This window comes from Heliangelus exortis, chromosome Z (genome assembly GCF_036169615.1).
Source record: "Heliangelus exortis chromosome Z, bHelExo1.hap1, whole genome shotgun sequence".
Taxonomy (NCBI): Eukaryota; Metazoa; Chordata; class Aves; order Apodiformes; family Trochilidae; genus Heliangelus; species Heliangelus exortis.
The window spans coordinates 24,798,161-24,820,061 of NC_092454.1; the positions used below are offsets into that span (position 1 = coordinate 24,798,161).

At 39.3% G+C, this 21,901-nt stretch overlaps 1 protein-coding gene and 1 long non-coding RNA gene across 5 annotated transcripts in view; one reads left to right on the forward strand and one right to left on the reverse strand.

Moving 5' to 3' along the window:
- Positions 1-573: 573 nt before the first annotated feature.
- LOC139789943 (uncharacterized) lies at positions 574-5,901 on the forward strand. Its single transcript, XR_011723307.1, has 3 exons — positions 574-1,034; positions 3,446-3,600; positions 3,904-5,901. It is a non-coding gene; the product is annotated as an uncharacterized lncRNA (long non-coding RNA).
- A 1,165-nt stretch (positions 5,902-7,066) lies between these two features.
- RNF38 (ring finger protein 38) overlaps positions 7,067-21,901 on the reverse strand; it is a 98,652-nt gene continuing 83,817 nt past the window's right edge. For all 4 annotated transcript variants that reach the window (XM_071731085.1, XM_071731086.1, XM_071731087.1 and 1 more), the window contains 5 exons: positions 19,397-19,503; positions 17,774-17,858; positions 16,062-16,183; positions 15,146-15,245; positions 7,067-10,630 (listed from right to left, as the gene is read on the reverse strand). In XM_071731085.1, the coding sequence (XP_071587186.1) occupies positions 10,568-10,630; positions 15,146-15,245; positions 16,062-16,183; positions 17,774-17,858; positions 19,397-19,503 (477 nt within the window). In that variant the 3' untranslated portion in view covers positions 7,067-10,567. The remainder of the gene's footprint in view (positions 10,631-15,145; positions 15,246-16,061; positions 16,184-17,773; positions 17,859-19,396; positions 19,504-21,901) is intronic.

Below are 21,901 nucleotides of genomic sequence, written 5' to 3' on the forward strand. Positions count from 1 at the left end.
GTTAAAATGTAGAAAACCGGGGGGAGAGAAAAAACTCCTTTGAATGTGTCACAGATAAGAGGAACTAACTTTGTCTAGGTAAGCATTAAGCCGGAGCTATATTGTCCGCAAGGTTTACTCCTCAGAAAAGAACCAGTGAAAACCAGTTCTGTTGTCTGGAGCCCTGCCAGCTCAGGAAAGGTGAAAAGGACACCCTGAGGAAGACTCAGAGCCTTCCTCCAAAAGACCCCTGCCCCCTACCAGTAGGGGACAGTGTGCATGTGAAGATGGGTAGAAACTTCTGTAAACAGCTGATCCGAATAACCTCGCTTCTCGAGTGCATATGCATGTTTCTGTAATGCACATGTATAACATATGTTGTGTGATAAACACCTGCCTGCACTTAGCTGTGGTGTGCAAGTTAGGAGGAGAGATCCCCCTGGCACCCAGCGCTGTAATACACATACCTGGTTTATAGCCTTTCGTGGGTTCTGATGTTTGTTTCTACACATCCACAGTCAGAGTTACCTCCTCGCTGCCCTTTGATTTACTCTCCTGTTACATGTGCTCTTGGGGTGTGACTGGGTGACTCTCAGGCAGGAACCATGTCCCTCTGCAATGGCACCATGCTGAGCCCTACCCAATAGGGGATTTACAGAAAACTCGCCCGAATACAGAAACTTCATTCCGCTGGTCAGCAGGACCTACGAAATTCATGTGACAACAAAAACTGCTCCACACCCAGTTTCTAAGGCAAGCAAAGCAAGGCTGAAGGCTGGGGACTTGGCCTGCTGCTGCCACCATCTCACCTCACGCAAAACCAAGCGCGGCTTTACCCAGAAAGGCAGAAAAAAACACCAAGGCACCAACTAAATCCATAAAAAATGCCCTGAACCCTCCCGACTCCTGGCCATACCCATGGCCCCCGCCCTGATGGAGCTGTTCTGGCAAAGTCCGGGCCACAGCAACCCCGCAGCAGGGCTGGGCTGACCTGGAGGCACCGGTCCCAGCGGTGGGCACCGGAGACACGACCGGAGCCCATCCAAGGTGCACAGGTACCCAGGGGTGGCGGATGGCCCGGGGCAGGAGGAGGACGCGGTGCCCGACGGGGGGTCCAGGGCAGAAGGAGATATTTTAAAGTTAGGTGTTCGTCCTGTGTCACGTCTCCTGTACAGAAATCAAAACAAATTTCTCACACTCTCACGGAGTTTGCATACTTGATTGCTTCGGCCGAAGGTTGTGGCTACATTCAACCGAATTCATAAGAGTGTTTTGCTTGTTTCTTTCTATTAATAAAGCAATCTGCGACATTGACAGGCCCAGCCACACCCCACACCCCCCCGAAAAAGGAAAAAAAAAAGGGGGGGGAAAAAAGAGGAAACATGAAAAAATAGGAAGGTATATAAAACCAAGCATTTCTATGGAAAGTTTGCAAGTCAACAAATGTATTAATACATGAGGATGTGGAGCTCTGAAAGGCAAGGGCAGCCTCCCTGAAAGCAGGCAGAATCTCATGCCTGCCTCAGAGAGCTGGTATTTAGAAAGAGTTTCTTTAGAAGTGCCTTATACAGACCCCATGCTAGAGTCATGGAGTTATATGGATAGTTAGGAGTATCTGGAGATCATCCATTCTCATCTCCACACACCGAAAAGGAGTAATGCCTGCTTCAACATGTAAAGATGATGATTTCAGAGCCTTGTCACAGTCCCTCAGAAGAGTGACCCTCCCTACCACTCTGTCATTCTTCATCCCCTGGTCCACCCAGTCCTGGTTTGTAATCACCCTGGCTGTTGATCAGAACATCGGGCTCTGTGAGACTCCAGTCAATGGAAATTTCTTTGCCTAAATAGGCAATTTTGCAAGCAGTGCTGGAACAACATGAATTTGGAGGCATATAAGCAAGGCTGAGGTCCCCAGTTTGTCATCGTCTTGTACTGACCCACCACTATCTTAATTGGACCTGTCCAGGATCGGAACTCAATCTTGAATAAGAAGCTCACCTGACAGCTGAACCCCTGGTGGTGACTTTCTCTAATTCTCATTATTTTCTTTCCCACTTTCTTACTCTTTTCTGCTTCTTTCTTTCTCTCTCTCTCTCTCTCTCTCTCTCTTCCTTGTATCTTCTCTTTTCCTCATTTCTTCTCTTTTCCTCTCCTTCTCTAGCTTGTCTGGCAACATATTTGCCATACCTTCACTGGATTCTATCATTTTGCTTGTGTTAATTGTCAAATAAAACCTTATGCTTGCACCTGAACCTTGGTGGTTGGACTTTGTTCTCACAGATTCAAAAAAATCTTAATGTTACTTCAAACCATAACAGGCTCAACATTGATCCATGAGGAATGGCACTAGTACCCAGCTACTACCTGGACTTTGTATATGTAGTATCACTTAGTGCCTAAAAAAAAACCCCAAAACAGGCAGTTTTCCATCCACTCTCTAGTCTACCCATCCAAACAACATTTAATCTGTTTGTCTGTAAGGATATTTGTTCCTAGGGCATAATGTCCCCTGTGTCACATGTGACTTGGCAAATGAACCGGCTGAGCTAGACCTTCTGGGCTTTTTGGTGTTGATAATTGTTTACTTTAGAGGAGACAGTTACAATAGAAGGTAAATGTTTGCATAAAGACTAGGGGATGGTCAGGTGCTGATAACCGTGCACTAAAATGAGATGTACTTTCACCTCAGCACTTTACTGTCTGACACTGGGAAAACACTGCTGCTGCACTGCAGTTGTGAGAGGTCAGAAGAATGGGAGAGACCCTGCTCGTTGCATGCAGCTCCCACGTGCATCTTTAGGGGAGGAGCACCAATAAACTTTCAAAACAGGGTTTAAACACCTCAGAGCATGCCTCAGGCTGTCCTTGACTAAGAATTATCCTCCAGCAGAGGCAGGGGAGAGAAGCAGAGTTAAATCGAGAAGAAAGCAGGAAGTTGTATTGTTTTCCTGCTTGAGTGCCATCTCACTGTAAAAGCCAGCTGAGGAAGAAGGGAGGGGTGGGCTCGTGGGGCCAGAATGGGGCTGAGTCTTCATGTATTAGTTTTGAGGTGAAACAACTTCCTTCTCTTCACTTCAGCTTTCAGAAGCCTTCTGGAAGCTAGAGGTGCATTTCTGCAAAGTTTATGTGTGGAGCTGGCAGCATGCAATACACAGAGACCTAGCCTCACTTTTAGCTATAGTGTTCTCTATTTCTTTGTACAAAAAATTCCTAATGTTGATGCATCTGCTGCATCAACAACACTGTCCTAGGACAGCCTGGCAAAGGTAGCAATGGAATGCATGTGCATTCATTGGGAACTGAGATCTCCCTGAAGAAAAGGTGTTCTCTGTGTCTTCTGTCCTTTGTTTATCCATTATCTTCTTCTGGTCATCAGTTCTTTCTCCAGACTGTTCAGCTTGCTCAGCATGAACAATTGCAGAGCAGATGCTTCTTGCCTGAGTAACAAATGGTTGGCTTTCAGGAGGCAAAGTACAGCAGCTGGAGTTGCTACCCAAGGAGGCACGTTATACATTTCACCAGAAAACTTCCAGGGAAATGGAAACTGCTGCCCAAACCTGCAGCAAATAACAACCTACAGGACTGCTTTTGGGAAGAAGAATCCAGAAGAAGTAGCAGGTGTGTGGATACTGTTTACCTTCCACCTTAGGTGTAGGATGTTGTAAAGTTCCATGTGAGAATGGCAGCCACAGCTGCATATGCTTAGGTCAGCTGTACCAAGGAAACCATTCCCTGCCCCTCACTAAGGTCAGGATGTAAACTCCTACCTTGCATCTATTCAGACACACACCATTACATCTACACCTTAATCTGACATTATTTTATATGCCCTGCAAACCAAATAATGCCATTCATGTGCAGTTCACATAGAAACTACCCTTTCAAATTAAATATCCTCCTACCTGCCACTTTCTTTCTCAGAGTCTGGCTTCTGTGGGTAGTGGTATCTGTGGCACAGAAAGGATGATGCCAAGCAAGAGACTCTTCCCTGTTTGTGCCCTTTGCTTTACACAGTCCATCTGCTGTCACTATTTGCAGTCCATTCTTGCCACGGTGACATGGTCCCTCTGCACAGCCCTATCTGAAGAGGAAAAATCTCCCAGTATCATTCACCTAATACAATGCCAGGACCTGTGTTGGAAGGATATTGCCTAATGTCATGGCTTCGCCAGAGCTTCAGGAAGACTGTTAAAGATTCAGCATCTTCTGCAACATTAGTAGCATCCATGACCATTATATAGGTCTCTAAAAAACTGCTTAGAGATGGCAGTCTTACCAAATTTCCCTCAGCCTACCAGCACTACATCTGGCAGCAAGTCAGAGCTGTCTGCATGGCTGTATTTGTCAGCAGTACTGGCCTTAGCTGTGTCAGTTCTGTGCTTTCATTGCCACAGCTGCCAGGAAAGCCATTGCCACCACTGAGGTGGCAGCACACCACACTGGGAGGGGCTAAGGCAAAGGGCAGCAAGAAGAATGGGAGTCAGCTGACATCAGTTTTGCTGTGGAAAGTTCTGTGTTAAGAAACCACAGCTCTGAGACACAGCCAGAACTACAGTGCAGTGGAGGGAATGCCCACACCATCTCTCCACAAAGCATTAGGTCTTGAATTGCTACCATCTGTCTAACTAGTGCAGATCTGAGGAAGACTAGAAGCCTTCCTCTTGCTGAGGTGTTTTGTCTCATCCAATGGACACATCTCATCAGCAACTTCGTGTCTCTGTGTTGTCTTCTCAGCCATTTTTTGGCTCATTTTTCTCCTCAGTCCCAAACCAAGATCAAAATGGAAGTGTATCTTGCAATTATTTACCCTCTCCTGCAAAGCCATATACCTAATATTCCACAAAACAAGGGGTAAAATTGTCTGCTTTGAAAGTTTATAGCATTCTCAAATCCTCCTCCCCAACGTGGAAGTTGAAACAGAAAGGTAAAGGCCAGCAAGTGAGTTGATGCTAGAAGCAAGAAGCCTCCAGCAAAATCAACACTGGAGATATACCAATCCCTAAGCAATAACTGCCCATCATTTGATGTAGAAAGTTCTTGACAAAACCTTGAATGGTAGCCCAGCTCTGGTAACTGAGACAGGCTTCTATATGGACCCTGTCTTGCTAACTTTGTCACAAGAGAGTTATACAAACAGGTGTTACAACCCAAGTTAAAAATCCTGCTTTTACAATGGTGTAGACCAACAAGACTGCAGAAGAATAAATACACAGACAACACATAAGTATGTATTTAAAAACCATGTAGATGGGGCAGCTCTGGACAAGCTCTAGTGGGTGATGCAGATATTTGATATATATCTTTTTTAATTGTGGGGGGCGGGTAATGTTGAGAGTTGGACATGGTGATCTTGGAGGTCTTTTCCAACTGTGACAACTCTGTGATTCTGATGCTGTGGAAAGAAATACCAGAGAAGGTAAGTTCACTGCTGGCCAAAATAAGGGCTGGTTTACAAGGTATACTACTCATAGATTTATAGAATGGCTGGAGTTTGGCTTGTTTTTGTTTCAAAATAAACTAATTTAGATTTTTGAAGTGGAACTGAAAAACAGTATGCTTTCAGTGAAACATCATCCTTTTGCACAGAAAGAGACCTGAGGGTTTGGGTTGATTGCAAGTTGAATATGAATCAACAGCGTGCCCTGGCAGCCAAGAGTGCAAACTGTGTCCTGGGGTGCATTAAGCACAGCAGGGCCAGCAGGTCAGAAGTGGCTGTCCCACTCTGCACTGCACTGGTGCAGCCCCACCTCGATGACTGTGTGTGGTTTGGGAACCTAAATGTGAGAAAGACATCAGGCTCTGGGACTGCCTAGAGGAGGGTAACCAAGGTGCTGAAGGGCCTGGGGGGCAAGACTTGGGAAGAGCAGAGAAGGGTGAGTGGAGACTGCATGGAACCCTGCAACTTCCTCAAGGAAGGCAGCAGGGGAGAGGTGCCAAGCTCCTCTTTCTGGTGACCAGTGATGGGACAAGGGAAATGGAATAAAGCTGTGTCTAGGAAGTTCAGATTGGACATTAGGGAAAGGTTCTTCACTGAGAGGGTTTCACCACTGGAACAGGCACCAACCCTGTCAGCTTTCAAGGAGTGTCTGGATGGTGCTCTTAGTCATCTGGTTTAGTTTCAGGTAGGCGCTGAGAGGAGAAGGGAGTTGAACTTGATGATCCTTACAGGTCCCTTCCAACTCAAGATATTCTATCATCCTGACCAGGAAGCCCTGCTCTACTCTCAGAGCCCTGCTGGTCCCAGCTCTAAGACAGTCACCACTACTTCTAAGCTCATCTATCATCACTGAAGCTGGGCAGCAGAGCACCTTAGCTTTACAAGCACTACTGGCAGCACTGTTTATTTCCAATGGTGTAATTAATTGACACATGGTGTAAAAAAGAAAGCAAACTTGTTATCCAGGATTATAAATCCAAAAGACAGGTACATGAACCTTTGCACAAGGATTCTTGAAGCACAAATGGATTTTCAAATATAATTGAGTATCTGTATCACCTGCTAGTAATAAAGCTAATAAATGCCCTGCAAACAAAAACTTTTTATTAAACTACACCTTTCAACTCAGGTTACATGATCTCACTTGAAAAAAAAAACAACCCCAAACAACTCTTTTTCTTGTCGTTTTACCACCAGTTTCTTGTGTGATCCTGGCTGATCCAACTCATTTCATCCTTCATATGGGACGCACATTTTTACCACTGTTAGGGCACTGCAAAGCCTAACATCCCTTCAGCTGATACACGGTGCAAACAGTTTGTGTAAGGAGCACCTCCATCCCTGCAATGTTCCTTAATGAAGGAACATCTTCAGAAAGCCGACCTTTCCGGCAACGCTTCGCACGTTTTATGAATTGTAGTTATTTTATACTTCGAAAATGGTGACAAAACATTTAATATCCTGTTCTTATGATATCTCAAAGTAGATTTAAAAGTTTGTCATGGACTACCAGTGAGGTCACCATATCTCCCCCACAACACAGGAGTCTGCTGCCAAGATCCAACATTGCATGGTCATTCAGAGAAATATGCAGAGAAACAAAAGGGAAAAAATGCACCTTTTTCTAAAAGAATAAAGAGGACAAAATTTTGTAAGTGTACATCATACATTTATTACTGAACAACTCTCTCAACTCCAAAATTGGGCACAGGGATTAAAAATAAAAATTCATTGCACTACCTAGTAAAGCATTACTAGTAACTCTCATAAAAAACGTACAAATTTTGTTAAAAATTTATCAAGCCTTCAAATGATTTGGTTACAGATATTTATAATACATTTCAAACTACATGTTACATGATACAATACAGTATGATTTAAAGAAAACACTTGACAATGTGATTCCAACAAACCCATAAGTTTCCATAATCATTAGCAAATCTGAAACACAAGTAGCAAAATGAGGTAACAATGTACCAAAGGAAAAAAAAAAAAAACAAAACCAACACAGCTTCTACAAAGGCCCAAAGATAACTCAGTCAAAAATGTGTTTTCTACAATTAAAATGGTTGGTAAATCTTATCCCAGGTATTACATAATGTGTTAACAGCTTTTAAATCACATTCAAAAGCCTGTACAAAATGGCAAACAACGAAAAGGTTTTAGGTTTGTTTTTTTTTTAAGAAAGCCAAAAAATGAGACATTGGAATTACCTGTAGGCCTTGATATCCACTAAAATGTCGAATTAAATCAACAGTTTATGCAAAAAAAAAAAAAAAATACACAGCAGTGCCAATATGATAAAGAAAACATATTACAGGTTGCTTTTTTTTTTGTTTTGTTTTGTTTTTTTTTAGTTTTTTTTTTTTAGTTTTTTTATTTTTTATATTTTATTTGAGAAGGAGCCAGGTGATGGCAGAAAGGCAACGAACGTAAAAATCTTGCTTCAGGTGCTGCCAGGCACCATGGCAGGCTGTGGAGTTACACACAGGAGTGTGCAACACATGGCAGTAAACAGCTGAACATGAATCCCCCTGCCGTCACAGCCACAAAAGAGAGGACTTGATTGTAGTTTGTCTGAACAGATTCAGGACATATGCACGTGTGCTGTTTGTACACACTAACCACAGGCAGCAAGTCCACATACATCTGCAAGAGTCCCATGCAAACAAAAGAACCATTCCAGAAGAGATGAGCCAAAGAGTGCAACAATTAATTTCAGTTTTTTACCAACTTCGACCCTCCATCCCCTAGAGCTTTCACTGCCTCACCAAGTTTTACTGGGGAGAAGGGGACATGACACATCAAGATTTCTCCAGTCCCAGAAGGAGGACTACCTTCCCTTGGCTTCAGAAGAATGTATCTTGTTCATTTGTATCTAGCTTAGAAAAAGTGCTTTCTTTCCCTGCTTCAAACTGAATACTGAGCACAGTAGTGTTAGTTATGCTTAAATCTATACACACACGATTTTTTCTTTTGTAGCTATATAAAAGAGCTTAAGTTTTGAAAGACATATGTGGCATATGTTTTTTAAACAACATGACTTTATTTATTAAAAAAATATATTTTATTATGTGTAAGTTAACATGCTAGGTGTTATTCTGAAAAGCCTATTCTTTAATTCCACTGGAAAAGAGGAGAAATCTAGTATTTTGAAGCTGACGTAACAGCATTTTTATTTATTTAGTGTTCTTAAGTGTGGATAGATACAGAAAGACTCGCTGTTTTTAAGAATCACCTGCAGAACTAAACAGAGGGAAGAAGATCTGAAATAGGCAAAATTGTGCTTTTATTTTATCTGCACCAAGACCTGTAACTGGTCTGTAGAATATTTGAAGAGGGAAATCAGCATGGGTAACAGCTAACACTGTCTGAAATTATAGCTGATACTAAAGCATAGCAGCATACAAAAGCATCAGAAATGATAAAAAATAAACTTAAAGCTGATACTGGCAGCAAGTTGCAGCAATATTGCTAATTGTGCCACTTGTGCTGCTGCAACCAAAGTAATGACACTGGATTTAGGTCAAGAATTTTTTTTTCAAAAAGTGCATCCTTTGAGTAACTATGGTAAATGTAGACCTAAAAGTTTGCTAGAACATACTGAAGATGTTAACAGTCTGAATGTTACAAATGAAGCTAATTATTTTCAATAGCTCAAATAAAACGTTATTCAGAGCACTTGACTAGAGGTTTTCACCTCCTGTTTCACAGCATGGTTCTGGAAGGTGTTCCAATTATCTCCTGAAGTGGAGCACTCTGGAAACTTGATTGCAAAAACCAAGGGAGTTCCTTCTTCATATTACACTCATAATGAAACAGGAAGGGCAAGAAGCAGCATCAGGGCAATTGAATTCTGCAGTTAGTGAAGAGAAACCACCTTTGCTTGTGATACAATGAAAAAATAGAAGTTCTACTTCTCAGAGGAAATGCTAAAAATTTTATTTTATTCATGAATAAAATTGCAGGAATAAAATTGTACCTTTTACAAGTTATTTTAACTGCATACAAGCTCCCTTGCAAATGATGAGGAATGTGTCTGATTAAAGCCAATATTTATAAGATAACTGAGAAGTGAAAAAAAGTGAAGAGCTGTTGCACAAGATCCTCAGCATCCTTTCTGCTTCCTTTCATGGAAGAAGCACATAACTGGCAGAACCAGCTAGAAAAACTTAAGAGGAGAACAGAAAAGCATCGATATTCTCACTAGCAATTGAAAATGTTAGTATTGCTACATGATTTGTGCGCTATTGCAACTTTACATTGATAAAATAGCTTGTAAATCAGCCACTCAAAAATCCTGACTTTTTAACAAACACGAAAATCCCCATAGTAATTCATGTATGAACAACCAATGCACTCTTTAGTGGTATACATTTAAAGCCTCCAAGAGGAAGCGTATCAGCTGTTTCAAATAGCAGGTAAAAAGAACTTTATACCTGTAAGTACATTGGGGAGGAAATACTAAATGTCTGTAATTGCTGCACGAATTGCATTCAGTGTGCAACTGCAAACACAAGGAAAAGAACCAGTGTACAGTACTAGTACTGTTTAAATAACACACAAGATTATACATTGCAGCATTATTATTACTACACACATACGTTCTCAGTACATGCTGGTATATAGGTTCTCAGACACACATGCACACTCAGTCAAAGGCACGCTCCATGCATCCTCTCCCAACCAAACACACATTCACGCCATCCATTCCCACTCACAGTATCTGAAGGCTCTATATAAGGTAGATTGCTATACTGTTTGAAGCTACCACTTTTTTTTTTTTTTTTTCCTTTTTCTTTTCTATGAAAGCACATGCTAAAAGATCACGTCCACAGTAACTTCGCAGCAACACTCGGAATGATCACACAAAACCCAGGGAATGTTAGTGCACACACAAAATGAAGCTAAAAAAAAAAGAAAAAAATATCTTTGGAGTTCCATTCACACTGTTAGTATAACAATCCCATAACTGTGAAGACTAGTTATATGCTTTGTAACTGATTAAGTCACACAGTGCAAAGTTAAGGTCCATTGACCCCTTTTGTGTAAAGGGTAGGCTAGAAGCCACATAGGTTAAGTTCAACAGACAGTTCCTATATACATGTGACTAGGAATACCCAAACCAGGTTTGTGCTCTTAGACTGGTCACTCTGAATCACGATGCACTTCCGAAGCATCCGCTCTACAAATCGGACAGGTACGATTCGCCTGTAAAACCACAAACAAAAGAGGATTTACTCTACTGACAAACACATTGTTAAAGCAATGGGTATATGACCCTGAACATCTGTGACTGCAATGAGGTTGCTACCTCCAGCTCAAGCTGACTCAAAATGCAAAAAGGTAAAATCGCTGAAAAGCAATTCAAGAGTACTCCAAAAAAGAGACATGTGTGCTTATGCCTTTTTAAATTTGAATGTGCCTTTTATCTCTAAAGAAAAAACAAAAGAGCAAACTATGCTTTAACTAGGTGATGGTGGTTTTATTAATGCAGATCCATATCAGATACATGCAACTAAGAAGCTGTACTGTCTGCGGCAGAAAAAAACCACCAACACCAGACTAGTACCCTTGGGCTGCAAATACATGTCCTATATGAGGGCGTCACATTGATGCAAGCTCTACTCATCAGTGATCACACCTCTTCATACTCTGTTTAATCAGTTGTTCTCATAGAAAGAAACCCATCCTATGGAGTTGGTCAAAGCTGTAAGCAGGCCAGGGAAAACATGGCAGGATTTTAGTAAAGAGAAAGGGAAATAAAAAAAGGAAAGATGACCTAACAATAAGGGTATTCAAGTTACACACAAAATCAGGTTTAGATTTAGCCCTTCAGTAAAGCACAATTACATCCTGTGATTCTTTTATAGCTTCTTTAAAATAAAAAACAGATGTGAAGCAACATTCAGTAAGCAACTGGGAAGGTATTTCTGTCTTCTTATTCCCCTTGTCAAAGGAAGGCTAATTTCGTTTTAGCAAATGATGAGAAACAGACCAAAAACAAGTATGCAACATCTGTGACCAAACATACCCTTTAAAAAAGGCAGAGTGAGGAGAAATCTTCCCTGCCCAAAATTCTGTATTTCCTGGTTTCCAAAACTGCAGTACTAACCACTGTCAACTCCAAGTATTTCTAAGATAGCCCAATTTTTTTCAATGAAAATAAAAGTGAGAGCATCAAGAAATGTGGCTCTGCAGGTCAGAGTTCAGATATCACTACCAAGTTTCAAATTCAAACAGATGCCAATGAAAGTAACGTTATAACTGAAAAATTATTTAGAAAAGCAAGTTAAAATGCCAGTGTATTTCTTCCTGTCAATTGGCATTGTAGTTATTACTACTGTATAGCCTTTTGTAATGCATGAATTGGGGAACCAATTGGAAACTTATTTCTTGTTCTTTCACTAGCAGTTCTGAAATCACTTGAGGACAATGCCATTACTTGGTCACTACTTTGTACATGCATGATTCTACATATAATTCAGCTAATATGATCTTTAAACTGAAAAGGCATGTTCTTAAAAATTCAATAGACTAATGAATTATGAGGTATTCACTTAAATAAATAAATAATCTACCATTTTTATGAAGAAACAGTGGGAGTATTTCCTGATAGGAATTGCAGAACTAAATCAAATGTGTCCCTATAAAAGAAACACATGGACACTGCAGCACTGCTTTTTAAGTCAATTCTCTAATTTTTACAGGTTTTAAATGTAGTTGTATTCTTGTGCCTTTTATTAATTTTATTCCTCCTTCCTGGAGTTTTACGTGACTCTTTGGTGCAAAAGGAGGAGTAAGGTGGAATTAGTATTTTAATACTGAGTAGCTACTCTTTCATGTAAACTTACTCTCTGTGCAGAAAGGAGAGGTCTCAATAAACCAATACATTTACTTTATATTTTATAGAAATGTACAGCTATTAGTTAATGGCATTCAGAATCTGAACAGCTACTGGAATCCTCTAAAAAGCCCAACGCTACTTTGGTGTTAGTCCATTAGAACTAAACTGAATTACAGTTATAGTCTGTCTTTTCTCATACATAATACAGCATTTCCTGTCAGAACATTATACACAAAGGCAAGTATTCCTTATTTGGTTTTAAACCCTCAGTGTGAAGACAGGTCGTGTTTTCAAGCTCTCCGTGTTACAAGTACTAAAGCTACTGTTCTTATTTTCCCTTGAAGAATTTATCAACACGTCGGCTGGATGCTGTGAATTAAGTAGATGTGGATATACTATATAGTGTTATACTATAAACATATAAAGAAAGATCTCAAATACAGAAAGGAATGGAATGAAGCAAACCCATAGCCCACAATATCTTCCAGTTATCCTTACTTTCAGATGTTTGCTGCTTAACTGTAACAGAGTTTAGACAGAGGCTCCAACTAAAATAGGCTGGTGTTAACAAGTAATTTCTTGTAGTTTGCAAAACAAAATAATCTTTATTTCCATACATCATCTTTGTACCAGTGTAACTAAACCCACCTGGTGTAAACATATTGTCTTAGAAATCCTACACTAGTATGCTTTAACCTTGTCCAGCTTATTTTGCATCCAGCTCTAGAAAGATGCCAATATTGTCATCACAGTGTTAGGTGTGTGTAACTACACTCTCTATGTTCAGATTGTGTATCTTTCATCTCATTCCCTCACCCACGTGACATGCTTACTTCCAGAGTTTTTCAGTAAGACAACCTTTAGAAAATACCACACTCGAAGATCTGTTAGAAAATAATTTTTAAGATCAAACAGAAACATCATAAAGAAAGATGTTTCATCAGTAGTACAGGATGTCCAAGATGATGAAAATAAAGACCAAACTAAATCAGATTTTTTCACTTTGCTGTTCTGAATTCCATTGTCAGTTCATGACCAGTTTAATGTATTATATCTATCTGTTGGCACTGCCACAGTGATTCCCAAAAAACCTTAATTCCACAGAATTGTCTGACTCTTGAGACCACATACCAGCTAAGAAAGAGCATAACAAGAGGAAAAGCATGTATGATGCTTTCCTGGCATGTTCTCCTGACTTGTAGCAATTTTCAGAAAAGGGGCTCTATGATTTAGAGATTTTATTTTTTTTTTCCTGCCTTAATAGCCTGTAAAGAACTGTCTGCTAAAAAAAAAAAATAAATCTATATAATCAATTTAACCTATGTAGAACTACATTCTAGCATTCACTATCTCATGGGCTGTGTTAAATGATCTTTTTTCATAAAACAAAGTGAATTTTATCCCTAGATATTTTGTCCACACCAAAAATTACTAGCAAAGTTTCAGGCAATGGAAAGGCTAGACAGATCTAGAGTGAATACTCGTCTAGAGGAGTAGGGGGACACTGTAAAATACCACTTGAATACACAGAATCTACTCTTATTTTCAGTTACTTAATAAAACAGCATACATTTAACATGGATATACTGATACTATTATGTGTGTGTGTCCTCTTAATCCCACAACAAATCAACTAGGTGTTTACATTGCTCTTGCTGATTCTCTCAAGTATGTACATGGATGGATTCACATCCTGAAGAACACCGGTTCTATGGGAAGTTACAGGCGTTGTTGTTCTAACATTTACTCTGGCCTTAGATTTCACAGAAGCTTCAGACTACCATAGGTGCTGTAACCCAAATGCAGTTTTATATCCCAGACTATTCTTGGTATCTTGTTAGCCAGAAGAGTGCTGCCAATATTAACCTGACTTACTCATTCTCGACACTGAATATTTCAGTGTTTGCCTGAGATACGCAATTTCTTGCTTTTATGAAGCCAGAAAAGTAAGGGGTTTAAATTTTTTTCTGAAACAACAGACACCATCCACAATTCTCTAGGGGCTGTATCCTGTATTAACCCAGGATCACTGCAGTTTTAAGTGTTCATCACAGCAGACTACACACAGATTAAATTATATTGGAATAAAATACATACTGACACAAAAGGTGAGGGATGGCGACCAATACCTTCTTGGCAGTAGATATGGCCAATGAAACTTGTAGAGATGTCTGTGTATTAACATCTACTTAACTGTATTTCCTGTTCTCCACACTTTCTGCTGCTATTTTCTCTGTCCTCTTGCTGGGTTGCCCTGACTCTAGATCCTTCATTTTTTACTCAGATTTTCTTGGAAGGATATACCCTAAATTTTAAAATCACAAGTTCTATTTTTATAGAATACATAAATATGCATAAGTATGCATACATAAATACATATATATGCATACACATATGTGTATACATAATATATTTTTATTTGCCCCAGAACCTAAAATTAATAGCAAAGGAGGGGAGTAAGGTATCTATACTTATTTGTCCTATGCAGGATATGTAAAACAGTTAAAGCCTCTAACTTCACAGAAACTCCAATTCATTTACGGTTTTATGATGTTATTTATTTTGCTTTCAAGTTTTCTTTAATTTCACAGATTACTTTCATTCACAGTCATTGTGTTGTGCAAATGGAAAACAGTAAGATCTGTTAGTGAAAGTAATTATTTTCATACTCATTTTCCCTTTTTCAAAGTTTATAAAAAAAATGCCTTCATCAGTTGACAGAAAAATAACAGAAGTGGGCTGTGCTTCTACTTCACTGGCATTTCTAGCCTAGGTATTAGGAAAGTGAAACAAGGTGAAATGAAGTGAAGAGCAAGATACCCCCCAAGTTACATAATGAGTTCTGTATAGGATAGGAATTTTTATTTCTGTTTTTTTACCTTCAGCCATTTATCGACACACTTGGCATGGAACTCGTGGTTACATGGTAAGACTCTAAGTAGCTGCCTTGACTCAAAATCACACATGCACACCACACACCTAAAAAAAGACAACAAAATTCAAATGTATCTACTACTTAAGAACAAAAAATACATAATTCTACCATGCTAACAACTGCAGAAGGGTAGCTCCTTTACCCTTTAGGTAGCTATGGTTATCTTTAAAGGTACAGATGCAGATGTGTAGTGAGACTATTTCCAGTGAGAATTGCTCTTGGTGAGGTATTTTTTCTGTGCTTTCAAACCCCAAAGCAAATGCTCTTGCTCACAAGAATTCACAAACCCACCCAATAGAACAGATGTTTCACCAAAACTGAAAAATGGTGGAACAAATGATCTACAAAGTTCACTCTCTGGTGATACTACTAAGTCACACTGAAGGTCACTGGAAACTGTAAAAATTCTTACACTGAAGTTCAAACATCAGGCAGCCAGCACTTGGTACTATTTCACTTATAAGAAGATGCATTCTTAGACCACTGACTAAGCTCTACCAGAAGCACCTAAAACGTCAACACTTGAAGCTGTTTTAGCACAGGATAAATTCCAAGTTGACAGTATCACTTCAGTGTCTAGTATGCTCAACATACTAGGACACCCTTTTCTCATTTTTACTTTTTAAATGCTGAGGAATTAAATTCGATCATAGCTAAATGATTTGAGACTGGACAGAGGTTTCCAAGTAAGGATAAGTAATATTTGATCTGTACAGCAGTCAAAAAAAAAAGAAGAAAATTAAACTGTTTACTGACATGACTGCTTTTAAAGCCCCTCTGGCCTAGCTGAGACTGCAAGTTAAAAGAATAAAATACAGCCACCTAAATTACAGACCTCTGAAAGAGACCAATGTACTTACAATGTCTGCTCTGACTGGTGGTTGTTTGGATTGAACCTGTAGGATGGAAGCTGTTCAATGTCTGCCTTTGTCAATCCCCGTGGCTTGGCTTCTCCCAGACGTTCTGCCAAATTCAGCAGTGCCTGCAAAATATGGACATTGTACATTTAAAAATTCGATGCTCAAACAGGCTCTGGTTTCACTGGAGGCAGGGCAGCCATTACACCTTACTACCCAAGCTGGTTGCACAAAAGCCTTTCATCAAGAAGTATTTAGAATCTTAGCTCTCCCCCACAACACAAGACCCATGGGAAGTCTTTGAGAATTCAACCCCCTTTCCTGTTATGTAAGACACTCTCTTCATGATTTCGGAGCCTCGAGACCCAACCTCTAATTCGTCCTATGGTTGCGTGCACAGCTTGGTAAGTATTTTGTTTCTGAAGGATTACCTCACTCTGCTAAAAAATTAATAATGATGGTAACCAGAAAACATCATCAACAGATTTGCTTCCTAAGAATATGTGAGTCTGATCTTGTAAGAGGAATCAGTAATTTTTTGGGAGATGACTTAGTGGTTACGGTGGTGTAGGAGTGGTGGTTGGACTTGATCTTGAAGGTACTTTCCAACCATGACGATTCCAATGATTCTATTTGAAGGAACTGGTTCTGATTGCCACTCTACGTCTTGGGCTAGCTAAATTGAAATATGGAGACTTTATCCTGACTTTGGAAAACAAGTACATGCCATAAAACCTTATGGACCTCTTTTGCCAAATTTATGTTCATTTTGTATAAGCCAAGCATTGCAACTAAAAGCCTCTCATTGCAACTAAAATCCTCTCTGTCATGAATGCAATTTGCATTTCTTCACAAGGGACATGGAAAAAGCATCCCTGTATGTGCAATGAGGAATCAAGGCACAGAAAGGCTAAAAGACTCAGTAAAAGCTGCAAATGGTACCGATCACAGATTTCTAGTACTGCCAAACCTAGGGTCCAAATTCTCAGAAATAAGACGATGCTTCTTGTGAACTAGTGCAGAAGTTATTACAGAAGTGTTCATTGTTAAACTAAAAATGTTGAACTACACAGAGTTCTTAAGGGGAGCACAGGCAAAGAGTTGTAAAATTAAGGGTTGATGATGACCATCTGAAGAAAAATCAAACAGAATCCAACAGTCTCAGAACCAGCAAAGACACAACAGCTGGGACTGCCCCATAATTATCTAGGATATAGAAGAGGGTTCTACATCTACAGATGTGAGTTACTGTACCCTCGTAAGGGCCAAGAAGCAAATGAAGAAACAGTTAGGCAGTTTTATAAACACTACATTTAGATTATTACTACATTATTACTATTCTGTATTAACACTATTCTGCAAAGTTATGTACATGAAACCAGTAACTTACCCCTTTCTTTTGAAAATGCTTCCCTTCTGTTTGATATTTAAAATACATTAAAATTCAAAAGGAACAGACCAGCATATAGGACATAAAAGCTGAACAATCTAATGATTACCAGCCTGGGCAGGTCAATTCTGGGAAAGAGTAATAGACAACATTTGAAGCTAAGCACTTCTAATATCAACAAAAAATCTGAAAGGATACTTTCTAGATTCTGTCTTAACAGTCAATACATTTATTTGAAAGACAAAAACAGGATTAAACGTGAAATATAATGAAATTTTATATATTGCTTGAGCTAATAAAATGTAGTGGTAGTTTGCACACCAACCTCATAGTTTTCTACCTCTCCATCTTCCACATCCAACTCAAAGCTGAAAGCTGGTCCAACTGCAGGAGGCACTGGGAACATTGATCTACCATGAGAGCAAACAATGAACAGGTTCAGCATCTTGAAGGAAGGCACAAAAACATCTGACAGAGGTATAAAGTATATTATTAATCCCTTTCAAATAAACAAGTTCTCTGAATTGGTAAAAATTTTTAAGTCAAGAATAGACATATGAAGTGAAAGAGTCAAATGAAAAAGCTAATTCTGCCACTTTTTGACCCTCAGAGTGCTGTCTTTTTAACTCCATGCATGTCTCAACTGATACTTCCGACCAGACTCAGTGTTATTACAAAAAATAATCTCTCATTTACGACAGATTATGGAGAGATAAACTGAAAATTAATTTAAATTCTGGTTTTAAATATGTTTCACATCTCTAAGTGGAAAAATGGCAACAAAGATAAGGAATCCTAAGTTCACTTAACTCTACAATACAAAAGCCTTGAAACTTTTGTAAGCCTAAAACCCACAAAACCCACAATAAAGATAAACAGGATACGCTACTGAACCAACTTCCATACTGGAGGCAAACAGAAACTCGTTCTCCCACATGCTGTGATGCTGCTCCAAGCAGAATCTCTTCAGATACAGGAGAGAGAGAGAGATGTTTTTCTTGTTTTATATTCAAAAACTTTTATCCCCCAAGATAGTCCTATATGACTTGCATACATAGAAATCACAGGACTAAAATACACTAAAATCCCACTAAAATCCTCAGGAATTATTGTGCTACATCATGTCCTCAGTGGACAGGAAAGAATCTGTGACATGACTCTCACACTGTGAAGATGTGAAGCCGGTTAAGTTCACTGGATCAGATCCTGGTGCCATTTTGATTCCACAACTGAATCTGCACATAAACTACAGATCTGATGCCACGGTTTGAGTATTAACCTGTCACTGTCAATTTGCCACCAGACAATAAACTTTGCTTTCTAAACATTTCATACTTACTTCCAAAACAGAACATTGAAAAGCAATAAATCTTATGTCATATACCCAAACTCAGCTACAGATCGTCTACCGTAGCACCCCACAGATAATTGCCCTACATATTTTCCAGAAACAGCTGTCCAAAGGCAGAACACAAATTAAACAGTGGTAACACAACAGCATTTCAGTGAATGAAGAGTAACACATCACTGAAAGTTCCCACCTTTGTGTTTCAGAATTAAGAACCAAATCTAATATATTCTGTAAGTGAAGAGTCTTAGAACTTTATCCTGCAACACAACTATGCCTCTGTAAGAATACCCAAGAAGGAAGTTTTAAAATTTGTTGAAGATTATAGGAAGAGTTCAGAAATAAGAGGATACTGTACCTCAAAAAAACCTATAGAACTACACTGGAGAAAATGGCTCGATTATATTTTTCCTTGCTCAAGGGTGTATGTTATTCAAAATAAGCTGAAAAATGTATACAGAAATGGAAGTTTTCCTCCTCTCTGGGAGAGCTGAACACTGCCTGTTCACTAGTAGAGTCCAACCATAAAAAGTGCAGAGACTTACTGAAAGTCACGTGACTTTTAATAGCCTAATGGAAGCAAATGTACTTTGAACTTACAGCACATAAGGTAAAAGGCTGGGATGGTAAGGGTGTGGTGGCATTGGCTGCTGTGATCGGTATCTGCTGCGCCCTGTGAGTCTTCGAGACATAAAAGGTGGGTAAGGCTGCAAGAAAGAAGAAAATAAGCTTCAACTGGAACTTGTGGAACTGGAACCTATGTCCAGTTCTGGGCTCCCCAGCACAAGAGAGACATGGACGAACTGGAGAGAGTCCAACAAAGGGCCACTAAGATGGGACTGGGGCATCTCACACATGAGGAAAGAGTGAGCGAGCGGGGACTGTTCAGCATGGGGAAAAGGAGGCTCAGGGGGATCTTATCAAGGTGTACAAATACCTGCAGGGAGGGTGCAAAGAAGACGGAGCCAGGCTCTTTTCAGTGGTGCCCAGTGACAGGACAAGAGGCAGTGGGCACAAACTGAAACACAGGAGGCTCCGTCTGAGCATCTGGAAACACTTCTTTACCATGAGGGTGACTGAGCACTGACACAGGTTGCCCAAAGAGGTGGTAGAGTCTCCATCCTTGGAGATATTCAAAAGCTGACTGGGCATGGTCCTGGGCAACCAGCTCTAGGGGACCCTGCTTGAGCAGGGGGCTGGACCAGATGACCTCCCTTCCAATCTCAGCCAGTCTGTGAGTCTCTGATTCAAGATTTTGTTTTCTTAATCATGAAATAAAATGAAATCTGAATGCTGAAATCCACTTTCAATAAAGCGTTATTAAAAAAAAATTCAGCCTCTGCTCAAAGCCAAAAAACCTCAGTCTCAATTTGAAACAAATTCCAATGACACACCATGATACCATTTCATATGAAAAAGTAATAATACACAACAGAAAACCTTGCAAGCTCTTGTGTGCTTAGTCTATATGTAGGCTGGTTTGGGAAACAGGATTTTAACTGCTGACTGTCTTGCAAATACAAAAGCCCAGGCTTTAGGCCTAGTGCTATTATGGATGCTTGCACACAAGGAGCTGAGTAAAGAAGCCTTTAAAAAAAACAAGGAAGTCTTTCATTAAATATTTTTTAAAAAACCTTTTTTTAGAAAAAACTTTTAAGGAGTTGTTTATATTTATGCTAAAGAAGGGCTGAAGTCTTTCAAGTGCATGTAGAGAGTTTAATCAGTACAATTTCTACAGCTGGACAGCACCTGAAGAGACAGTCAAACCTGTATCTTCAGTGTATTCTTTCCCTAGATAGACCAGAGCTTTATTGTCATACTTTTTTCATTTGCAGGATAAGGTCTTGTAGATTTAAGTTTTCATTATAATTGTTCAAAATTCCTTTCCTTACCTCCTAAGATGGGGACATGCATGGTAAAAAAATTCCACTTAAACCCTAACTATATTTTTCAGGAAAAATCAGAAGTGCTAAAATTTTTTTAGTAATTTTCAAGTCAAATTCATGTACCACTATTGAATTCATATTTGAAGGTCAGGACTTTCCAGAAACAAAGAACACTGAAAGCTGTCACTAGCATGTTTTTCTTCTTTCATGTTTGAAGTTAAATAAAGTGAAGAAGACCAATACCACCAATTACTAACTTAAATGCCCTAATTTTACAATGTAAACATTTTTAAGAGGAACCCATGCACATACGTAAAATTTACATTCAAATATAAACATAAAACAAAAGAGCCAGGTTCTTTTTCTTGAAAGTGAACTCTCCAACTAGATTTACTACTGAATTCTGCAATCCAGAAATATAATCAGCAACTCTCGTATTTACTAAAGGAACGAGAATCAGAAATGCAGCCATTCCATCATAATATTAATAAAATTGTATGTACCTTTTGGACTGCTTTTTAAAAGACTTATGAAAAACCTCTTTTTTACTCCTCAGTGATATACAATCCAGAACTGAAGTATCAGAGGGGACAAATGCTATATAATATACAAAAATATGGTGGGTTTTTTTCCTTATCTACTATTAAAAACTGAACTTGGAAATTAAGAAAGCCTAACTCCAGCCAAAATGTTTGTGATTAGACACATCTAACAAACACACTGAATAGAATACAAGCAGTTTACGGAAGATTTTAGTTGTCTTTTTCTCCAGAGTGATGCATATGAAAAAAAAAAAAAAAAATTAAAAATCTGTACATCTTTAGTTCAATGGGGAGCTGAGTATTTTTTTTAAATGGTAAAGACGTACTTGAATCTTTATAAAAACTTCAGCAAGCATTTAACTAGGTCATGTGACTTCAAGGAGACTAACTGGAAATTATCTGAATATTCTGTAGTCACAGGACCTAACCTTCCATTCTCATTTGAAATTTTAAATAGCAGTATGACTCTAAAACATTCTGTCAACCTGATGCACAGGTCTAATACTAAAAATATTTGGAGCCTGCACTTAACTTCTAGTTATTTCTTCAAGCATTACACAGGTTTTTCTACAAAAAGCCAAAAGCAAGCAAAAACAACAAGAAAACCACCTCAGGACTAATGTAATGGCAGACTGAAGCTCCCTACAAAGATCATAGGAGGTTAGCACTGATACTGA